General features: G+C 46.1%; 1 protein-coding gene across 1 annotated transcript in view; it reads right to left on the reverse strand.

The window, feature by feature from the left end:
- Nucleotides 1-23,296, reverse strand: part of LOC307091149 (pyruvate carboxylase, mitochondrial-like) — a 244,143-nt gene that overhangs the window by 125,990 nt on the left and 94,857 nt on the right. The window contains exon 12 of the mRNA XM_079758053.1: nt 2,073-2,255. Within this exon, the coding sequence (XP_079614179.1) occupies nt 2,073-2,255 (183 nt within the window). The remainder of the gene's footprint in view (nt 1-2,072; nt 2,256-23,296) is intronic.

Below are 23,296 nucleotides of genomic sequence, written 5' to 3' on the forward strand. Positions count from 1 at the left end.
AAAACTAAATCTTTTTATTTCTTACCAACTTCCATAGTGTGTTGTAATGCAAGCTGCATTGATTATTGCATTGTTCATAGAAAGTCATATTTGTGACAAAAGCTTTTTCTCTAATCAAATATTAGATAAGCTAATTAATCTGTTGATTTCTTTAATGATCATCAAAAAAGTAGGAAGTGATTAGCAAACTCTGAATAGCAAATTCAGATGTATAGATATTTTTTTGAAAATCCTGCATGGAAATGTACATAAAAAAAATAATTGCTCTGAGATGCATCAATAATCGTTTCACAATCGAATCGTTGACCTCTGAATCGGAATCGAATTGTGAGGTGCCAGAGATTCCCACCCCGAACATATATGTTTCCAGACAATTGGTGATAATAGGGATTTAACCATCCCAAAACCCACTATGAAGTGAAAGGAAAGGGTGGCCATGGAAACCATACATCACAACCACAGCTAGCACAGATGCAGCGGAATATGAAGGAAATGGTGTGAACACATGTTTGACACCACACACACACACACACACACACACACACACACACACACACACACACACACACACACACACACACACACACACACACACAAAATCTGGCTACTCTATCATACAAACACATACTGCATCTCAATAAAACACACACACTATTTCCCTGTGTGTGTGTGTGTGTCTGTTGTACATAACACCTATTCAACACTTCAACACTGATAAGTCAGCATTTTATTCATCGCAAGCTTGTTTCTCTCCCAGTTGCATTTAGTATATTTTGTAAAATTAACGATTTCAATATTTTATTAAACACAACTAAGTGGAAACATTGAGAATTCAGTACACAAAGTGCCCACAATCAATGGCTTGTGGAGTGCACCATTGAGGGAGATCTTTGAATGCCAGTGCTAAATGAGCAAGTACTATAAAGTATTCATATACAGACTCACTCACGCACACTCACACACAGACAAGAGTGTGTGTGTGTGTCCGTGTCTCTGTGTGTGTGTGTGTGTGTGTGTGTGTGTGTGTGTATGTGAGTGTCTGTGTGTGTGTGTGTGTGTGTGTGTGTGTGTGTGTGTGTGTGTGTGTGTGTGTGTGGGTTAAGTAGTGACAGGACGCTTAGTGGGACCAACAAAGCATGTAGCTTTTCACGGTCCAAGGACACTCAACTAGGGATCGACCGATATGGATTTTTTAGGGCCGATACCGATATTTTTTCATCAGCCTTAGCCGATAACCGATACGCCGATACCGATTTTCTTGAGCCAATATTTGGAGCTGATAATACCCTGGAAATCCAGAGTTCTCGCGAGAGCACAATTTGAATTTGTTCAGCGAGCCACTCTGGGAACAAGCCATATACTTGTGAATATTCTGGGCCTCCCCTGGCCCAGAACATTAATCAATCACATAGAAGTATCAATATAGGCGGGCCAAAACCGTTGCTGTTTTACCGACCGGATACGGCAAGAGTCTTATCTATTGGTTAGCTCCACTGGTCTGGATACGTCACCCCTTGTATTCTTCTGATATTTTCAAATGCATGCTTGGTGCGGCCCCTTGAGTTGGGCCATTTTCATTACTCGTTGCCAGACCCTACAGTTTTCTAGATGTGGGTGGAAGCCTCCCTCAATTAACATAATAAAAATGACACAATGATGATAACATATGTTACAATATCTCAATTTTAAAAAAATGAACATTTATTGAACTGTCTGTAAATCATGCCGAAGAAAGAAAAATAATAATAATTAGCCGATACTGAAAAAAATGTCGATAATATCGGTCGATCACTACACTCAACACAGATATATACCACCACAGCCATACAAGCACATAGATGTAAACAAACTAGCACAACATACACAAATACAACACCACAAATGCACACAAAATACTCAAATGCACTACCACAAATGCACCAAAACAAACTCAAATACACTAACCACAACCATCCAGACATATAGATGCCTGCTCATACACCTGCACAACGCACACAAATACACCAGCACAACTCAGCACCACAGTCCTCAAACACACACACACAACAGGGCGGCCATTTTAGGCCCCTTACCTTGACGCCGCGGACTCTGAACTCGGCCAGGGCACGGCTCATCTTGGAGGCGGCGCCCTGCAGGTCGTTGCCGCTGGCGATGACCTTGACCAGCAGAGAGTCGTAGTGGGGGGAGATGATGGCGCCCGGGAAGGCCGACGCGCTGTCCAGCCGGATGCCCATGCCCTCGCCGCTGCGGAACACCTGAGAGGCGGGAAACGTTCAACGGTCAGAGAGGCTGTCGGCCATTTTGGACAACCTAAAAATTCCAATGGGAAATGAAATTTCTTTGTATAAAGTAGTTCTCAGTCAATACGTTTTTTCCGGCAGTTGCCCCCAATAAAAATCGGTTTAATTGGTGCCGTCCAGTACATGAAAGTCTGTCAGTGACGATAGAAGCACTCCATTGCTTGCTCCGAGACAGACGACAGATGAGCGAGTGGAAAGATTGTGTGTGACAAGCCATTACAAACTGACAGAATTGACAATGACGGCAACAACAAAAGAAAACACACGGCTCCAATTAGGCCTACTCTTTCATACGCTACACACAATGGCCCGTGTTTCGCTCGTGCAGCAGTCGTAACACTAAAGCTCAAGGCAGTGCACACAGTACATGGATGTCTTCTTCAGGAAGGCACGACAGCCAAGGCATCCCCCCCCCTAATGGCGCATGCCGTTAACACAACCTAAATGGTATGGAGCGTTCTCAACTTTCACGCTGTGAATCCTAATGACTCAATTACCTGCTGCTGGAAACTCAACATAACTTGCGGCACAGACGCACAAAACTGTGAGCATAAAAGTTGACAGGGACAACCCAACACAACCCCACCTCCCCGCCCCCAAACGACCTGTCACAGAAGTAACTAACTGTTCCTATTTTGTTTGTTTACGAAGTCTCACAAGTTGTCACGACGCCAGTTGGGAGTAAACAGCGTTCATATACACTGATCAAAACAACAACTTCTAAAAAGGATGCTTAACACACGAGTAACGTCAGTACTTTGAATGGTAGGCAGCTACACCGGAGATGGTGAGATATCTGCCTGACAATCAAAGTTTAACTTGGCCAATCCAAATCAGGTCGAAGGGAACTACCTCCCGGGTAAATCCTTGGCTCCGTCATGGCGGCACGGGCACTGCGACGGGGAGTGACTGGCCCTGTCCTCCACACACGCCTCTTTAAGTATTCCACTTTATGGTTCGAATCCCCGACTTCTCCCCAGGTCTTGATCTTCACACACCCTGTGATTTGAAGGACTTTGGTGCCCCCCCCCCCTCCCCTTCACTCATAAAAAGGGCCCTTCCAATGCCCCTTGGAAGGCATTCAGCGAGGGCCGACTGATGTTTTGCTCTGATAAGTATATTATTTATGGATTTTATCATACGGTTGACGTCGACTCGATTTCATAAGGTTCTAAAAGTCGCAGCTCAAGGGCTGTCATATAGTCGCAAGTCCTCGTTTGCTAGGCCTCAGCGGGCAGCTTCAAGCGGCCTGATCAAATGGTCCGGAACAACTCGGGAACATTCCGGAATTGACTTCATAGTCAGTAGTTCCAAGAACTTCCTGGAACTCTGATTTCCAGACATACTTGAAGGTTTGATGGTCCCGTGTTTAAACCTAGCATATTGTTGGTGGACTTTTTTGGAATCTTTGGTGGAGTAGTTATCGTTACACAAAATGTCCCTGCTGCGTCGAAAACAAATTTAACACCAACCCTAACACTTCCTTGTCTGCTTTTGATCTCTAACCACAATTAAACACCAGAGAGAGAGAGGGAGCGTGAGAGAGGGAGAGAGAGAGAGATAGAAAGAGAGCGAGAGAGGAGTGCAAAGAAGTAATCCAGTGCTGTCATTTCAACCTCGTACAATGAGTACAATGACAACGAGTTTTGCAAAGGACCTTGTGGTCTGTCTGAGCAAACACTGTGCTTCTCATTTCCTAAATGGCCTCTTGTGGTAAACAGCCACTACCAACTCTCTGGTGGAGTGTTTGCTTAAAAGGGACGAATGAAGATGAAGTGACACAATAATTACAATGCATTATACAAGCACCACTCGTATGAATTGCGGCTTTTCAACTCTGTCAGATAAAAACAGCTCTTCTTTACTCTTTTTACATCCTCCATTCACACTTCGGTGGTTAAATATAGACCAGAACAATAAGTAATGAATCATGGTATAAATAAGAGAAAAAATAAATAAACACAATAAAAAGAAAATACAAAATTCCACACCGCACAACGTTCCTTTCCTTGTACTTAATTATCACTGTGTGTATTTATAGCCGTAGTTATTATCTCGATGCATCTCTACCTCCTGCAGTCCCAGGAAAAAAACAATTACAGCGATCGCTAGCGGGCCGCTTCGTCTGCGGGCCCCCCAATGGTTGTCAGGACCCCATTAGCTACTCCATAATGAAGCCGCCATGCCACGCCTCTGCACTCCGCTGGCCTCGTCCGACCGGGGTCGCTAATGGCGCGGTGGACAAAGTGGTTTCTTATGAATCGATCAGGATGGATCCATTAAAGGGGGATCTCTCCCTGAAATTTGAATATCTTTTTTTTTTAATTGGGTTTATTAACGGATTGTGATACACCCTTTAACGACACGCGCCATGTGGTGAGGCGAAGACGAGTTGGAAATGCGATTCAAAAGCCGTGATAAATACAATAATATACAAAGAAGAGAAAAGAAAACTGAGGTAAAGAGTGCAATTGACACTATTGGCTTCCCATTGAGATCAATGTTTTACAATGTTCCAAACTTGTCAATGGAATTAATTATGGGTCCTCGTTAAATAAATGTTAAACGATACAATTAATCAAATCATAATTAATCACGGGCCAGGTTCTGTTTAGAACCTTGAGAAGTCAGATTGTCTGTTTGGCATACTGCCCGTGCTGAAGCACTGGTAAAACTTGGAATAAATAGAAATACGTGTATTACATTTGGTGGACACCATTATCCAAAGTGTCTTCTGATACCATGAATGAATATACTCTTAATACTAATATTATTAGTATTATTTATTTATTTTATCGATAATGACGGCGACGTTCTATACATTATATCGCTTATTACACGGCTACTTGCCAAAACGAAAAAATAACTTCACATGGTGTGTCTTCTTAAAATATATTTGTTACCAGCATTCGTAGTGTTGATCAGCAGAGAAATAGTTACTGGACTACTTGCGGAGTGATACCAAAGACGTCATTAGAGGCAAAAAGTCCTTTCTTTTCCTTGACAGCGGTCAATTATACTTAGCAACGGTGAATTATCAAATATAATTCACCGCCGGAAGTTGTGAAGAGCCCATGCAAGTGAACGGAGCACTCCACGGCATTGAGAAGACCCGTGTAATAAATATATATAATGTCGTGCCTAGAATGTTCCACTCCAAGATTAAAGGCTGTGTATTCACTCCCCCAGGGTCCCCAGTCTACCAGGAGGGAAGATAGGCCAAACCTGTTCCTGAATGACATGGATCGGAATCCCCTGCAGGTCACTGTTGGATAAAAGTGCCTGTTTAACCACAGCTGGGGAATGATCTGGCTGGGATTGGTGCATCCCCTTCCCTCCTTAACCAATGGTCCCTCAGCAACGTGTTCCTAAACAACTGTTATTATGTTGTCTACCGGCACAGATCATCTGAATAGCGTACGATAAGAGGGCTGCCTCCTCGCCCCTGTTTACTGGCTTGTTTGGTCACCGTGGGAGACGCATGAAAAGGGGACTGGGTTTATGGATGTTTTTTTCAACTGTTATGGGGGTGAATCCTTGGCATAGCAACGGCGGTGTGTGTTTCTGTTTGTGTGTCTGTGTGTTGCGTTTTAAAATGTGCATGTGCACATTTGTCTGCCATGTGCAAAATTTAGAATATGCCTCATTTTTTCCTCCTACTCCACCTCAGTGTGTGTGTGTGTGTGTGTGTGTGTGTGTGTGTGTGTGTGTGTGTGTGTGTGTGTGTGTGTGTGTGTGTGTGTTGTGTGTATGTGTCACAATATAAAGAATATTCATACTAGCTGCCGGGTATGTAGATATGAGATGAACGGAACAACAATATCGCTACACTACCAAGACAAGATAGTGCCTCCCTCGCTCTCTTCTCCGTTGCACTCTCTCTCGCCCACACACACACACACACACACACACACACTCACACACGTGCATCCTTAGATCAAGGCCACGAGAGAACATTTGGGAGACAAAGCGAGGGAGTTGGGGGAGAGCGGGCAGGGAGCTTCAGAGTCGCATTTGAGGAAGAATCATTAGAGAAGGGTCCGCGTTAATAATGGAGGTCAGGATGTCAGCCTCTTTGTCAGGGCTCGTCTAACAGCACGCTCCTTTTATCCTCTCTCTCCTTTCTTTCTCTAGGTGTCTCCCCCTCTTTCTCCACAAGACTCCCGCCTCCTCTCTCCATGTGCGTCTCTCTCGCGGCGCCTCCTTCTCACTGCATCGATTCTCTGCTTGCGTCTCACTTCCATACATCTTTCTTAATCTCCCCCCTCTCCTTTCTCCAGGCATCTCTCTCCCTTCCCTCAAAGATTCCCCATCTCTCTTTCGGGGTCTCCCAACTCTTCGCCACGAATCAACCTCTCACTCCATCCCTCAGCACCTCCCTCCACTCTCTTCGTATCCCTCCCTCCCCCTCTCCCTCCCCCTCTCTCCCGACGCCCGTCCCCCGCCTATGACAGCGTCTCATCCGGCGTGTCCGTCAGTGTCGGGCGGATCCATTAGCAACTAATGGCACCAGGAGAAGCAGGGCCAATTGGACTGAATGAGGAGAGCAGGGCTCCTGTGATGGAACCGTTTGCACACTGGGACATTAGCCATTTCATCCTCTCCTTTCCGGCTCCTCCAGTATGTAATCCAAGTGCAAAAGTACCCCCACTGGATTCTAGTGGGTGGGCTAATGTCAAAGAAAAGTGACGGCAAGAGAGAGCACTTTTTTAAATATAAAAACGCACAAAGGCTTTCTAGAGTTAACTAACTCCCATGATGCAGCAGTGCTGCGTCAGTTGGTCTCATTCGAAAAGCGTTGCCTACCACTAATTAATCAAATATCTACAAACCATTTCCAATCACCTTTCAAACTCTTCCAGCTACTTTGCACTCTACCCAGCCCAATTGTTTCTCCTATGGGTCGATTGGTCTCCTATGGGTCGATTGGTAAGTCGCTTTGGATAGAATCGCCTACTAAAATAATAAATGTACTGTACAAGTGAGTTTTTGACCTCAGTCTCACTTTCCCTCCAAACCTCTTGTTCTCAGCCTTGCCAAGAAGAACTTCATGTTTATCAATTTAGGTTCTTCTGCAAAAGCCTGCAATCCCACTTTACACCGATTCACCCATTATGAAGCACTAAACACCCCCCGCCCCCTCTTATTTGTGAGCCATATCCAATTTGCTTATCACAACATAAAAGGCAATCAAACACCCATTGTTGAGGCAGTTATACACTGCAGCTGTACCGCTTAACGTTTTCATTGAATTAGTACTTCAATGACTATTTACCACAAGCCATACGTTGCGGTCGGTAACAAGGTCTTGCTGCCTATCTTTATTATCTTACAGTATGAGCAGAGAGCGGGTAAACTGTTGTTGTTGCTGGTAACACCATTTCACGGATCATTAATTAGCCAATAACAAAGAAATAACGCTCACTGAAGAATTCAGTGAGCAAATAATACTACTACAAGCGATAATACAGACGAAAGGCAAGGTAACAAGCACTGCTGTTTGTCATATATCGATGTGTGATGATTGGGATGTTTTTTAAATGTGCCTTCACCACGCGGTGGATTTGGTTACTTTGACCTACATACGGGGAACAAATCAATTTGATTACATTTTATTTGTTTAGGACTAAATCACTGGTACAGACTCAAAGGGCCGTAGCCCCCAGAAGGCTAGAAAAATACTCCCTTAATAAGCAAGGAAGAAATCTGGAGAAGGAACGCAGAGTGGGGGATCCCTCCTTCAAGGGATGACTAGGTACATACATGCATACAGGCAAAACATTTTAAATTGTTGATGGACGTGCAGGCCGCTTAACCATAAGGAGAGTTCAGGCATCCAGTTGCGGTCACCACTACACGCTAGGACAGTACTGGTTTACAGGACGGTATAGCGGTCGGTTTTCCACCCCCAGCCCAAAGAGACTGGCCTTGATCCCTACAGTTTGACGTCTACCTGCAGGGTGAGATGCCTCACCGCCAACCTGCTCTGGAGTTGCAAGGAGATACAGAAATAGCAATAATTGGAGAATGAAAAATAAAGAGAGGGCGAGAGAGAATACCATAAATAACGGGATGGGAATAGGTGAAAGGCAGCAACACAGACTAAGGTAATTCATCGGCTGTCTGAGTGTGCGTGTGGGCTTGTTTATGTGTGTACCGCTACGTGGAAGATGAGGAGAAAATTAAAGAGCTATGAAGGGGAAATTAATGAATCTTCCCAGAGAGAAAGAGAAAGTGAGAGCAAGAGAGAGCAGACAGCCAGCATCTCCAACTGCTACCTTGCCAATTAGAAATAGAGAAGCAGACAATAGTGTGAGAGAGACAGAGAACGCGCGACAGAGAAAAAGAGCGAGTCAGAGAGGCAAGGATGACAAGCCTATTGCCATGGTGTTGAAAACTCCAGGGTATATAGATAGCCTGAGACAAAGGGCTCTGTCCAGTCGTCCCGTAATCCTGGCTGATAGACCCGAGGTCCTTGGGTTACAACTAACGTGTCACTGGAGATGATAGAGAGAGTGAAGAAGGAGACATAAGCCATTGCTTTTTGTCGGCAAACGTCTCATCGCAACAATTGTGCACGACGTTCGACCCCTCCCCCTTCGGTCGTCTCCAAGGTCATGACGCCTACAATTTCCAGTCAGTGAGGGGTCAGACCTTGGGGAAAAACAAACCCTTGTTTACACTGCAGCTCCTCCACAGAGGTTAATATCTGTTTTATTGTCACTAAATTATGACAATCAATCTTCCATCGTTTTGCCACGGGTCAAGCGCACCAGTGGTCAAAGTCAAACAAATATTGACGTGCTGGCGGGCGATTGAAGAAATTTTAAAAGAGTCCATTGAAAATAAAGTTTGTGTGTGTTTTTGTTTGTTAATAACCTCAGCCATTTTCCCTGCTAAAATGAAAACTGAGGATATTGTGCACTTGACCATGAACTATGAAATAGAAATGTCCAGGAAATCCCATGGAGAAGGTGAGAGCACAAAGCGAGGGTTGCAGGAGATGTTCTACCACGCATTAATGCATTCTCCAGTCCATCTCTAACACATGAGGTGATTACCAGCGGCCCTCACTTCGCCGCCACTTGCCTTGCACTCCAGTCAAGGGCTGAATCAGAAGCAGTCCTCAAGTACAGACATCCCTGTAGTAGTATATCTGTGCTATTGATCGCCTAATGGATGCTAATAGACATCAAGAGTCTAATTTGACTAGCCAACTCACATGAAGATCAGGGTTATGAGTATTTTCATCTACTATGACAATGAATTAAATGAAAAATAAATACAGTACAAAGGTTTCCTGTTGGAAAAAAAAAATAGACTGTATATGAATAGTGCCAAAAACGCTTCAACATCAAATAACTTTTAACGAACAAAGCCTTTCATTTACAAGGAACTTAAAAGAAAGAGGAAAATCTTCTGCATTCACCATAGGCTTGCTCTTCCGTCACCAACCGAGCGACGGCGAGAAGCCAGCCGCTGCTCGTGCTCTGTAATTGAAAGGATTCCGCCATCCTCCGAAGCGCCTTGTTAGACTGAAGTGAAGAGGTGTCGGTATGTGGCTGTCTTGGAGGAGAGCGAGGGCTGCAGCATTGAGCTCTTCACCGTGACATAACTCTCCTTTCATTACAGCTCCATGGCCCTTTTCAGTTGCTTCTCTATTCCTTTTTTTGTTCGATTACATTTTAAATATTTCAGTAGGAAAAATCTGAGGGCATCTTTGGTTTTTATGTGAGTTTAGGGTTAATGATTGATCGGTCGACGAAACAACCAACAACTAACCGACCGACCAACCGACCGAACAACCAACCGACCAAACAACCACCGACTAACCAATCAACAACCAGTATCATCTTGGTATTCCTATTCTCGTTTTGTTTATTTTTAAATGTACAAAAAACACCACCTAAGACTTAAAAAACGTTGAGTGGGGGGAAAAAATCAATACAGCCGGAAAGTGTTTGGAAAACAGTTCAGAGTACAATGCGTAACCTTGAGACACTTAGCACACTATGCTCTCTCGTCATCGGTGGCGTCCAAGTGTATGTACGTCAGAAGCAGCAGTCTCACAGAGTAGAGTAGGGAGAATGGAAACAGCGGTAAACTGAATTATGATGACGGAGGGGCCTCCTTTCTCTTTCTCTGTCAATTTCCCTCCCATTCTTTGGCTGTGTCCGGTCTGCCTCACACTGTGTGTGTGTGTGTGTGTGTGTGTGTGTGTGTGTGTGTGTGTGTGTGTGTGTGTGTGTCTCCTCTGGTGTTAACACGTGACACAAGACCCACCAACAGACAATTTTAATTGGCACATGTGGAGACAAGCATGCACTCGCGCGCACAGCCGGCCTCCTTTCAGAATCCCCTGATGCCTTTCATCAAAAGACCTTTTTTGAAAACCCGACTAAATTGCCATCTTCTCTCAAACCCAATCATTATGTTAGACACTGTGTGTGTGTTTGTGTGTGTGTGTGTGTGTGTGTGTGTGTGTGTGTGTGTGTGTGTGTGTGTGTGTGTGTGTGTACATGCGTTATAATGAATTTAATGAGTGACGGAGGATCTTTCTATACATTTCCCTTTTGAATCCATTTAGTTTGCTCCTATTTTATTCGCCATCCCAGAATCTTTTCTATCATTCATCGTTCTGTCACACACACCTCGCCACGCCCTCCTCTCCCCTCATGTCTTCTGCTCAACATGCGTTTTAAATAAAGATTAGTCATTAAAACAAAATGCTTAATAAGCATTGCGTAATCAATCCATACACGTCTTCCATCATTCCCAGCTTCTTCGTTTTCGGTAATTATGCTTTTTAGTTAAAGACGAGAACTGAATCCAGGCAGAATCAGTCTATTCAGATCTAGCGTCATCAGCAGACTTTCTAACACATGGTGGGGTTTTTGCCTTGCACATCTGGATATGATCATCCCGAATGCTACGGAACGGACCCCAGCACTGCTCCAGATGTGGGGGGCTGGCAGCTGTCAGACCTGACAGAACTCCCGAGATCAGGACCGCCCGCACGTACTCGCCCATCGACACGCCGTCCACACGTGGATGAACTTCAAAAACAGGTTTTTTTTCTCTAGGGTGGCGGCCGGGAAATTGTTCATGTTTTAAATGATAGACTCATGCCAAGGTGTTCCCACACATGAATGTTTCACAACGTTGTGTCTCGCCCTGATCGTTCAACATTTTCATGTCCGACAAAGGATTTGAGTCAGCGCTGGCTCTACATCCCGTGCCAGCCCCAACCACACCACCACAAAAGCTGGAGGCAGCTCAAGGTTGGAAAGGTTTGCATGAATCTGCACCAACCACCTTGTGCGGATAACGTCACCTCTCTGTTACCCATAGTCCTTCGCGACACCACAGCTGTTAACGTTGAAATCAATTCACCAAAAGAGTTGAGTTTCCTTGAAATGAATGAATACCACAACCTCTTGCTTGACCTGGCAATGGTGCAAATAACTTTTGATCAGCAGTCGTTGTTTCCTTCCATAAGTTGGTGATACTGATTCACTCACACAAGTTAACTAAATGGCTTGAACACCAGCCACCCACTAAAGTAGGCCAGATGGTTGGCGCATATCAGTTACCAATTCATCACGTCATCGACCTCCTAGGAAACCGAATGGGACCGGTTAGGGCACACAGCCCTCCAGGGTGTTGGAGAGACAGGACGGCCCCGAGGGTCTGCCTGGCTCCCAGGCCGAGCCGATTGCTCACCCAAAACAATGATTTCTCACCCTGATTAAAACTCAGAAAGAAGCAGGATCAGGAATGGGATTAACTGCCAAGTAGGTCACCTGCACGTACACAATAACAATCTACACAAAGAGATATAGAGCAAAATCAAAATCACTGGCAGCCATAGCTCTACCTAAGCCCTCAACTATAATCGTCCTGAAGTTAAAACTCAGGATTAAGAGCCATACCTTTGCCTGTGAAACTGCTGCATACTGCTACACTGTGCCTTGTCATCAAGGGGTCCAATTTGTGCTCCAGCCAAGACAACGCTCATAACAATTTGCTGTGAGTCATTACACATTCACATGCACGCACGTACACATTCACACATTGCATACAATTAGCACTTTATACACACGTTGTACCCCTATGGGAATAAAAAAACAGAAAAAAACTCCATGGAAATATGTCGGTAATCCATGTTGACACGATTGAGGCTAAAGAAGCTTAGGCAATTAAAAGCGACCGGGAGTGGATTAGCCGAGGTATAAAACGCTGTCGCCAACTCCTGTTCACGGCCCAGATTTTCTATTCTGGAGCCTCTGTATCAGCAATGAATTATGCAGGTTATTGTTGGCGGAATACAGTGTTTACCAGCAGGATGAGGTAGGCGGCACAATGGCTGACGTCCCGGGATATTAATGTCGGTTGGTGGTGGCGGTAGTGGCGGTGTTGATTTGTGCGAGGAGTGGACTCTGGTTGCTCAATGGGCCGCGTCTGCCCGGCGCCAGGTAGCTAGCGCTGTTAAATCAATGAACCTCAGGAGTGGCTATGCACTGGGCGGCGGGCTAAAGGGCCCGGTTAGGGGAGCTGAGTTTGGACCAATCGCACGTTAGCGGAGATGGGGCTTTTATTGTGGCAACGATGAACTAAGGGAGTAAGCCGTTATTCTTTTGATCAAGTGTTAAATTAAGTCGATACATTTTAGTTTAGTTTAGGCTGTTTGGTTAGTTCTAAAGTACTAACTATTGTAAATAAAGAGTATTGTATAGTTTCCCCCCGTACATAAACCACAATTTGACTTATTTACGAGGAAATATATTAGGAAATGTATAATAACATGAACACATTATATAAAAGTAGGTGCCCTGTTTATCCTGGACCCCATAACATAAATATTACGACGACACCCATCATGATGATATATGATCATTATTATTATTATTATCATAATGAATGTTATTCATTAAAACTAGGTGACCCGGTTCTCTACTGAACTATCAAAGCTAAGCACTAATCCAGCAGCAGAGTTGTTCCTTGAGCTGAGCCCCATTTGTCCTCGTCCACCTAGCAGCCATCTCTGTTCCATCTTGGCTCTAATCGCTATAGCTGGGTGGGGGAACTAAATACACTCAGTCACCTCCATCCAGCTAGCACTAAGAACCAAGATGGCCACTAGGTAGAAAAAGGCCCCAAAGACCCCCAGGACACATTATCATTAATGATTAAGTCAGGATCTGAGGCAGAGCCAATGAGCCCATTTGCTCTGCTTTGGTGGCAGAGAGAGAGAGAGAGAGAGAGAGAGAGAGAGAGAGAGAGAGAGAGAGAGAGAGAGAGAGAGAGAGAGAGAGAGAGAGAGAGAGAGAGAGAGAGAGAGAGAGAGAGAGAGAGAGAGAGAGAGAACGAGAACGAGAACGAGAGAGAGAGAGAGAACGAGAGAGAGAGAGAGAGAGAGAGAGAGAGAGTGAACAAGAGAGAGGGACGTAGAGAGAGGGACATAGAGAGAGTGAGAGAGCGAGAGCGAGAGAGAGAGATACACCAAAGGATGGCTAGCCAACACACACACACAGACTTCAACTTCTGGGAGTGCATAGCTCGGAGCATAGTGTTTCTGGCTGGCTCTTGCTAGCCCCACATCATACCAATGAGAGAGAGAGAACGAGAGAGCGACAGCGACAGCGCCAGAGTGTATGTTATTGGAAGGACTGAAAGATACAAAGACCCCAAGCGGTGACGTGAGATGGAGGTGGCGAGGGGCGGGGAACCCTAGGGACACTGCTGGGCCCGAGGGAGATGAGCAGATAGTCAGGGGAATGCTTATCTAGAACTGGCCGGTGCCCACGGTGGCGTATGGCACGTGACTCGGGGAAAAAAGGTGTCGCGAACACCGCCCGTAGCTACGGCAACCAGACAATTGGACGTGGCACGTTGCCAATCATCTAGCTCTCATTTTCTCACTCGCCCCCCAGACCCTGCCTCCTCCCCCCATCCCTTGTTTCACCATCTCTCCCCCTTCCTCCCTCCCTCCCTCTTCCCCCCATCCCTCTTCTCACCATCTCTCCCCCTCCCTCCCTCCCTCCTTCCCTAGCACTGCCGATCCGATTGGTTGTTCCTTTCAGACGCAGCCTCCTGCATCGTTGTTACCTATAGGTTAGCCACCGCCCATATGCAAGGCACCATCCGCCGCTCTAAAAGTAGGTCAGCTATGTACCGACTGAAGGTGGTCGGCGGCGGGCATGATATCAACACAGGGCGAGCCGCTCACATTCAGCAGACGCGTTCATCCGCGGCGACTCGCTAGCGAGGCGGAGAACAACCAGTGATCAATAGTAATAGGCGGCGCCGAGAACTCCCGACCGCTGAACACGCGGGGTTCATCAATAATGGAGCTCTCTGAATCAGAGGGAAAGGTGGAAGGTCTGATTCTGGCGACGGACAACATAATGAAGGGGCGGGCGGGACACCCAAACCCAGACAGACGGGTTAGGTTGCGTAGGGAGGGCTGCTGAGAGTGGGAGACGTTTGTTTTATGGCCGTAGGGGCAAAAATAAACCTCTCCTGCTTGATCATTTATTAAAGCGCAGGCCATTTGCCTGCCTATACATGCACCTGGTGCCCCCCCCCCCCCCGCGGCCTTACACCACCTCTCTATGTGTACCACCACCCCTCTAATGGGAATGTAATGTTTATTTGGTTGCAAGGATGCTTATGGAGGGCTGTGTGTGTGTGTATGTGTGTGTGTGTGTGTGTGTGTGTGTGTGTGTGTGTGTGTGTGTGTGTGTGTGTGAAAATGCAAATTGGACGTATTGAGAGGGAGCGGGGCCGAGAGAAGGAAAGAGAAAATTGTTGAATAGAAGAGAGAAAGGCTAAGATAAGAAAAACATTCTAAAAGAAACAGGGGAGAGAGAGCGAGACATCGAGAGGAAGTGTGAGAGAGAGAGAGAGTGAGGGGGGAGGGGGGAGAGAGACATTGAGAGGAAGTGTGAGGGAGAGAGGGAGAGAGAGAGAGAGAGAAATAGAGTTACTAAAATGAACTGATGCAGATGCATCACAGCCTAATTGGGTGAAACAAACTATCAGTTATTACCATTGTGAAACGATAATATGTTATTATGTAGCCCTTATTAAAGACAGGCAGTTCCCCCCCCCCCCAAACTTCCATCTGCAAACACCAAAAATTCCTACCTAGCAAGGTATTTCCCGGACCATTTCAATTCCGCTCCTCCCCCCTCTCTCCTCCATTACAATTCACTTCGCTCTGCAATCCCCTCATTAACGCCACCCCCACCCCCTCTTCCTCCCCCCCCCCCCACCCTCCCTCACCCCAGTGATGGGGAGCCGAGCGACTTGGAAGGAGGCAGAGAGCCTAGTTAGTATGCTGCCGAACACTCGGTCCACCCCGGCTGAGGATGAAGGATATTATAAACAAACCCATCATCCTTAAGAAGACAACGACAAAATAACAAGCGGGCAATCCGCCGGCAGGTAAGCCCAATCAGCCGGAGTACAGCGGTCTGACCTCCAGGGAGCCGGGTATGAGATACACATTACTTTTTAGACCGGTTTATTAGAGTCCCGCTGTCGGCGAAGTAGGGTGGCGGCGACCCGACAACCACGAGCTGATGAGTCGCAGGATGTAAACCATTGAAGACTGCCGCAACTACCGCCGACCACACCACAGCAATACATTTTACCCTTACATTTAGGGGATTTTGATTGCACTTTTATCCAAAGCGACTTACAACCATTCATTCAGCTTGTCAGGAGCAGTCAGGGTGAGCAGGATCAGCCATCCTGCTCTACCTCCTGAGCTGCCTCCAATACCCAGCCGAATTGGGCTCGTCAGACTGGGTGGTGTACGGAAATGTGATGGGATTGAATTAGCATTGAGTTTGTAGTCTTCCTAATTGAAATAAAAAGGAATGAGATAATCTCAGCCTAAGACTGATTCGATTGCATTCCCACCATATGGGAACCAGGTGCGTTTTGGTTTGAAAAGGAGAAAACAAATATGCAGTTGTTAAACTGACGAGACATCAAAGTCAGTCGAGGAGTTTGGTGGGGTTGCAGATATCCAGGGGAAATTGAGAATTAAACAGCGCATATCCGACAAGCCTCTTATGCATAATTCCCTCTGCTTTTTTCTTGAGTTAAAAGAGGAGAGAAGAGAGCAAGAGAGAGAGAACAGGCAATGCATGTCTCTCTGCCATCTACCGCTCCCCGGTTTCCAGACTTTTAGAAGTTCTGTTCAGCCTCCCGTAGACCTCTGCTTTATCCCCTCTCTCTCATCTGCTTCCTTCGGCTGTGATTTGTCATCGGAAAACTACGTCTCCCCAGTATCCTGTGGTCTTAGCGCTCCATCTGCCTCAGAAACTCCTCCATTAGTCTCACATTCACAATTCTTCAAAATTCTCTCTCTCCCTTTGTATCTGTCCCTCTCTCTCTGTATCCGTCTCTCTCTCTCTGTATCTGTCTCACAATCTGTATCTGTCTCCCTCTCCCTTTATCCGTCTCCCTCTCTCTCTGTATCTGTCCCTCTTTCTCTGTATCTCTCTCCCTCTAATTTATCTGTCTCTTGCTCTCTCTCTCTGTATCTGTCTCTCTCTCTCTGTGTATCTGTCTCTTTCTCTCTCTGTATCCGTCTCTCTCTCTCTGTATCCGTCTCTTTCTCCACTTCTGTGTATCTGTCCCTCTCTCTCTGTATCTGTCTCTCTCTCTCTCTCTCTGTGTATCTGTCTCTCTTTCTGTGTATCTGTCTCTCTCTCTCTGTATCTCGCCTCCACCACAATATTTCCATCCTATCCAAAGATGAAATACCTTGCAATTATAATGCGTGTTTAAGTTGCACAACGACACACAATTAAAAAATTCTAGTAAATATTTAATGCCATCAGAACCCTTTTCTTTTGATGCACATGCCGTACACCGGCTGAAATTGGCTCTCAGACTCTAGAGATGCACATTCCAGGGATCCATCTCATCAGACCTCTAGTGATGGCACAGATGCCAGTCTACATCACTAATAGGGGGCATCTGCTACGCCCATGCACGCACGCATGCACGCACACACTAACCCTGCCCATCCAACACGCGACCCAATTCATTTGAAATTGAATTTAGTTGTATTAACCTAACAGAGAGGAATGCAATAGAGGGTTGTTGTACTTTTTTTAGAACAGGGAAACTAATGAATGTGGCTTTGATGGATAACAGGTCTGAGAGAGAGAGAAGGAGAGACAGAGACTGAGAGACTAATCAGACTTGTGTCTAATGAGGACAAGGGGACTGATCTGAGGAGTGTCTCTGCAACTGTCTCTCATTCACTCTCTCCCCAACACCCCGCCTCTCTCCCACCATCTTTAACCTCATCTCATCTCTCCCCCTCTCCTCCTCTCTTAATGACCATAAAACATTTTTCCAGAACACAGGTTGAATGTCTTCAAACCTGGTGCTCCTCAAGGGCCGTGATTGGCTAATTATCAGGAAGTGACAGTACCTCCACATCGTCGTCGTCAATGGGCCACTTTGCCGGTCCATTTCAATGCGTCGGCCGTTTCAGACCATCGGCAAATCGAGTGGAAACGGCAGCCTGTGCTCATTCAATTTCTGTTATGATTATTGCCACGGTGTCTGGGACCAATTCATGATAAGTGGCTTGAACTTGATAAGGAAAAACAAGAGATTCTGATTGTGATTCTGGATTGTGTATATATTTTTAAATATATGACCTGCAAAGCTCTTTTAGACGAACTGTGATTAAGAGATAAACAAATAACATTGACTTGACTTGATGCATGATTCACAATACGATTAATCATATTTTGCTAGTTGCTTCACAATCAACTCACTGAATCACAAAAAGGGATTTGAAAAAAGTAAAAAAAATAAACAAAAGCTACAATACAAAGCTGGCAGACTGTCCTTAACTCAAATTGGCCTGCCAATTGCTTTAAACAGATTGAATTCACAATCAGAACCAATTCTTCCAACCACACAGATAGCTCCATGACTGAAACGGTTTCCAAAAACAACACATTACGCTTGACTTTATGAAACTGCTGACAGCAGGCACCAAAGCATCGTAGGGCGCACACGTTTTCCGTAATGCAACAACCTCCTTCACAGACGTTAGAGGACATTACAGGAACCCAAATCACCTCTCCTTTGTTGCCCTCTAGCTGCTTATCTATACAAGTCAAATCAACAAAACAAACCAAAGAATGCTTTTCTTCAATCAACCACTATTTTGATCAATCCACACTCATCCAAAGATATCTGTCAATCCTTTCCTCGTGGGGACAGAAAGTAAACCGTACTCTACAAAAAGAGTCGACAGAACCCAGCCTGAAACTAAAGCAGAAGAGGAGGAGAAAGACTGGGGATATATGAAGCACTTGTGTGTGATGTGTGATGTCCCTGACATTCTTAACAAAAAACCGGACCTCATATTACTCCCTCAGCTTTATTTTGGTAGCTCTCTAAAAAACCCAGCTATTCTTGCAAAAGAGGAAAATAAATTAGATTAAAATGGTTAAGAGCCTCTGCTTGGAGGCAATGCATCATGGGACTGTTTGTATTTACAGGCTTCCGCGTTGTAGCGTGAATTGGGAGGAACGTACTGCGAGGACCACACAAACGTACTTAGATGTGTGTGTGTGTTTGTGTGTGACAGTTCTGTATTTTCATCGGGACGTGTTTATTAGGGTTATACACACACAACATAGCAAGTGGTTATTCGCAATCTTGAAATGCTGTCCTCTACCTTCAATCATGCCCATCTCCGTCTCCCACTTTCCCCCTCACAGCAGTCCTAATTTAATGGCACTGATTTTGTCACACACACACACACACACACAAAGCCCGCACCTCAGCATCTTCATTCCTGTCTCTCCATCCTCATCCTTCCTCCCTTCCATAAGACACACCTCTGCATTCTCACATTATCCTAATTCTCATTAGAATCGTGTTTCCCTTTTCACCCACTGCACACACACACAATCCCCCTAACATTTCAGCAAATAAAACAATTACTTTTTTTCTCGCTCTCTTTCCGACTCATTCTTTTCAATTTCCATCCTTTCATCCATTTTGGAGATTGTCATCTTCCGACTCATCTGCCTCTCCCTCCCCAGTCCCCCCCTCTCTCCCTCCGGAGCCACCAATCCCCTAACTGTTAGCGAGCGCCTCGTTACCACCAGCATCTGTGACATTTGAAGCAGAAATTATCTCTCTTCCACACTCCCGGCCCCTCGGTGTAGCCTGCTCCCCTCTCAGTGCCGCCCAAACACCCTCAACAATCATCCTCCCGCTCTGCAGCACCGTCCCGTTATAATGAGCGGGAGCTTCTCCACGCTCCAGTGCGGGGTGGAGGCGGGCGTGGCTGGGGTCTTTGACCTCCGGGGCCGAATGGAACGGTGTTGGATCGGCCAATCACAGGCCGGCCAGGAGCAGGGGACCTACGCCCTACAGGCACCTGAATGGACCACCTGCTGTCATGCATCGCTCTGGGCGAACAGGGTTAGCGTTAAAATAGGACTCCCTTCTTCCCCTGCCGTGGGCCGCCTTGCTGTCTTACCTTTCCTCTGCCTGGTAACACGTTCATTAAAGTCAAGAGGAATCTAAAGCCTATGTCCCCGGGAAGAGATCGTTAACCTGGAGTATAATTAGCCAGTATATTTTTAATCATTGGCGCTTCGGGCTTGATGCGAATACAAACCGGGGAGGGGAGGCTGAGAAAGTGCGGAAAATAATGCTGCTCAATAAATTTCAAAAAAAGAAGCAGGGAGACCATTGCTGCTTGATTGCATTTATCGGTTGATTAAAGGCCTTCTGCAACTATAACTCTGAATTCAGAGATGTGCTCACCAGTGTTTGTGTGTTCTTGTGTGTGCGTGTGTGTTCTTGTGTGTCTGTGTGTGCGCGTGTGTTCTTGCGTGTGTTTTCTTGTGGGTGCGTGTGTGTGTACGTGTGGGTGTGGTGTTCTCGTGTGTGTGTGTGTGTGTTATTCTCGTGTGTGCGTTGTTCTGTGTGTGTGTTCATGTGTTCTGTGTTCGCGTGTTGTGAATGTTTGTGTTTGTGCGATGTGCATGTGTGTGTGTTTGCATGTGTGTGTGTGTGTCCGTGTGTGTGTGTACTTCTGTGTGTTCTGTGTGTGTGTGTTCTTCCGTGTGTGTGTGTGTTCTTCTCTATGTGTGTGTGTTCTTCCATGTGTGTGTGTGTCTGTGTGTTCTTCTGTGTGTGTGTATGTGTGTATGTTATTCTCTGTCTGTGTGTGTTCTTCTGTCTTTGTGTGTGTGTTATTGTGTGTGTGTTATTCTGTGTGTGTGTATGTTATTCTGTGTGTGTGTGTGTGTTCTTCTGTCTTTGTGTGTGTGTTATTGTGTGTGTGTGTGTGTGTGTGTGTGTGTGTGTGTGTGTGTGTGTGTGTGTGTGTGTGTGTGTGTGTGTGTGTGTGTGTGTTTAAAGGAAACTCAGTGGTTTGACTCTGTTGTAGCAGGAGAGTAATGAAGTAATTTAGAGAAAGCATTAACCATGAGGCCATGTTTGTTTATAAGGACCGATAACCTACGTCAGGCCATCCTTCTAACTCCATCAATCCAGCCCCCCTCCCCATCTGTCGGTTCTCCTCCTGACAGCTTTCCTTCCACCGGTTCTGTACCTGTGCTCAACCACCCCAACCATGCTCGACAGGAGAAGCTAAAAGCATTCTGCCATTAATCACGTGGGCCCCTCGTCTCCCTCCTCTCTCTCCCCCTTGTCTCCCTCCTCTCTCTCCCCCTCTCTCTGCATGTGCCTCTAAGCAGTCATCATCATCTACTCCCTCCCCAGAGACAGAGACTCAGGCCCCGTGCACACGGAGCCGAAATGGGCGAAAACTATCCGCTTTCGTTTTATGCAGTTCAGGAATATATCCGTAAAGACGGAGTCATTGCGAAACCGCATCGAGCTGTAAAAACGCTGTAGTAAATATTCAAGGCGCTGGTTCTTGACAGAAAACAGTGGAGCGCATTAAGGCTGCGCGCTGTACACAAACATTCAGTCACGAGGAGATTCAAACTTTTAAATTGAGCAGAAATATTTTTTAATGCAAAGTTAGTAATTAAATGTATCAAGAGGCTGTATTTAAAACTTCAAAAACAATATAAATAAAAAAATATATAAAAAATTTAACCCAACTCTGACATCGCCCAGCTGGTGGGGGGGGCAATGACATCTTTGTTTACGTTTCAGGCGTCCACACGAATCCTAACACGAAACCGCATTAGGTCCAGATATATTTGAAACCACCCTGGGACATGGTTTCAGAAATGTGCGGCTTCGGGCACCGGATCTGCCCGGCTCAGTCTGGACGGTCGGCCGAAACGCACAAGACCTATGCGGTTTCACTCAAAAATCGGCTCCATGTGGACGGGGCCTCAGAGTCCCTCCTGGTTTTCAAATCCTGTCTGGAGACCAAACTATTTCCTACTGCCTACTACTCTCTTAGCACCCCCACCCAATCCAGTGTGCGCGTGTGTCGTCTGCCTGTCGTCTGTTTTACCACCGCACCTCATGTAACGAGTTTCTTCAATATGTTACTCATTTATTAGAATTATTATCATCATCACCACCAAACTGCAGCATGAGCAGTAGTGGCTTCGTAAATGTCATGTCAGAAAGGCTCCTTCCAGGCGAAAATTTAAATCGGAAATAAGCAATTCCTTTCTGGAAACATTAGCATTAAATATGATGCTAATGACTTAACTCTGTATCAACAACATCACAGCGATCGTGTTAAAGGAATTTGAGTCAAGATGACAGCCTACAAACTCCTAACTCCACTCAGCCTGAAACATGAAAGCACGAGGCGCTGTTTGACATTCCCGTTTCCCCCTCGACCCATCACAGGGATTCCACACCGGGAAACGACCGATCGGTGAAGTCGGAATGGTGCGGAAAACATCAAACGGAAAAAAATCACCAGACTTTAATTCGGCAAAACTCCCTGCTTGACGACTACCTCACTGGAATCATGGAGAGAGCGAGCCGGCTTCTGCATCCCTTATGCCACCTGAGCCACGGACAGGATGGTCTCGTGGTTAGGGTGTTCCACTCAAAGGTTCTTGGTTCAGACCCACATAATAGCCAGAGTCTACCTGCAGACATCGTAGAGTGAAGTGTCAAGAGTCCTGCTCCTTCACAGATTTTATCTGGATTCGCCGCACGTCACTTTGGGCGAATATGAGTAATTTGAAGTGAGTCCTAATTAATTAACACCACAGCACCTTGGCACCACGACACGTATCGGATGACTTCATCTGAAGACATTATGACACCGCTCAAAAGATAGAACTCCTAATTATCCTCCGATAATACCCCGGCCGCCCACACACACTCTCACCGTGCCGACCCGTCAGTCAACACTGTTGTCTGGCCAACCAGCGTTCCTTCCTCAGGCCCCGCCTCCCCTGGCGCCACTATCCAGTCAGACAGCCGCTCGGAGACTTCTTGGTGTAATTAACACCTTGGACGATGCCGGGTTGCCATGGGGACCGACGGCGACAGCCGGTGATGGGAAGGTAAACGAATGCGTCACACATTCCAGCACAGCCGCGTGCTTGCATGGATGAGCTCACACACACGTGCACACACACGAATGTGTGCATGGGCACAGGGTGAAAGGGTGTGTGGCATATACATCAGGCAAGATTTAAAAACCGTCACCACAAAATCCTACAAGTTAGTGGTACAAAAAAGAAAAGGGATTTCAACTACTCTGTACCGGTCTCTCTGTTTCTCACACACACACTCACACACACACTCACACACACACACACACACACCCCCACACATCAATAAAACCAACTAAGCTGTCACGCACATGCACACCGTCAGCAAATCATCTTATCCTGTCTGGGGACAATGGATGCTTAATCACACCACGCATACATAGGACCACACTGGAAACCAACTCTGCAACTGGTGGAGGGAGGGAGGGAGGGAGGGAGGGAGGGAGGGAGGAGAGAGGAGGAGGGGGAGGGAGGATGGAGGAG

Source organism: Pollachius pollachius (genome assembly GCF_949987615.1).
Source record: "Pollachius pollachius genome assembly, chromosome: 20".
NCBI lineage: Eukaryota > Metazoa > Chordata > Actinopteri > Gadiformes > Gadidae > Pollachius > Pollachius pollachius.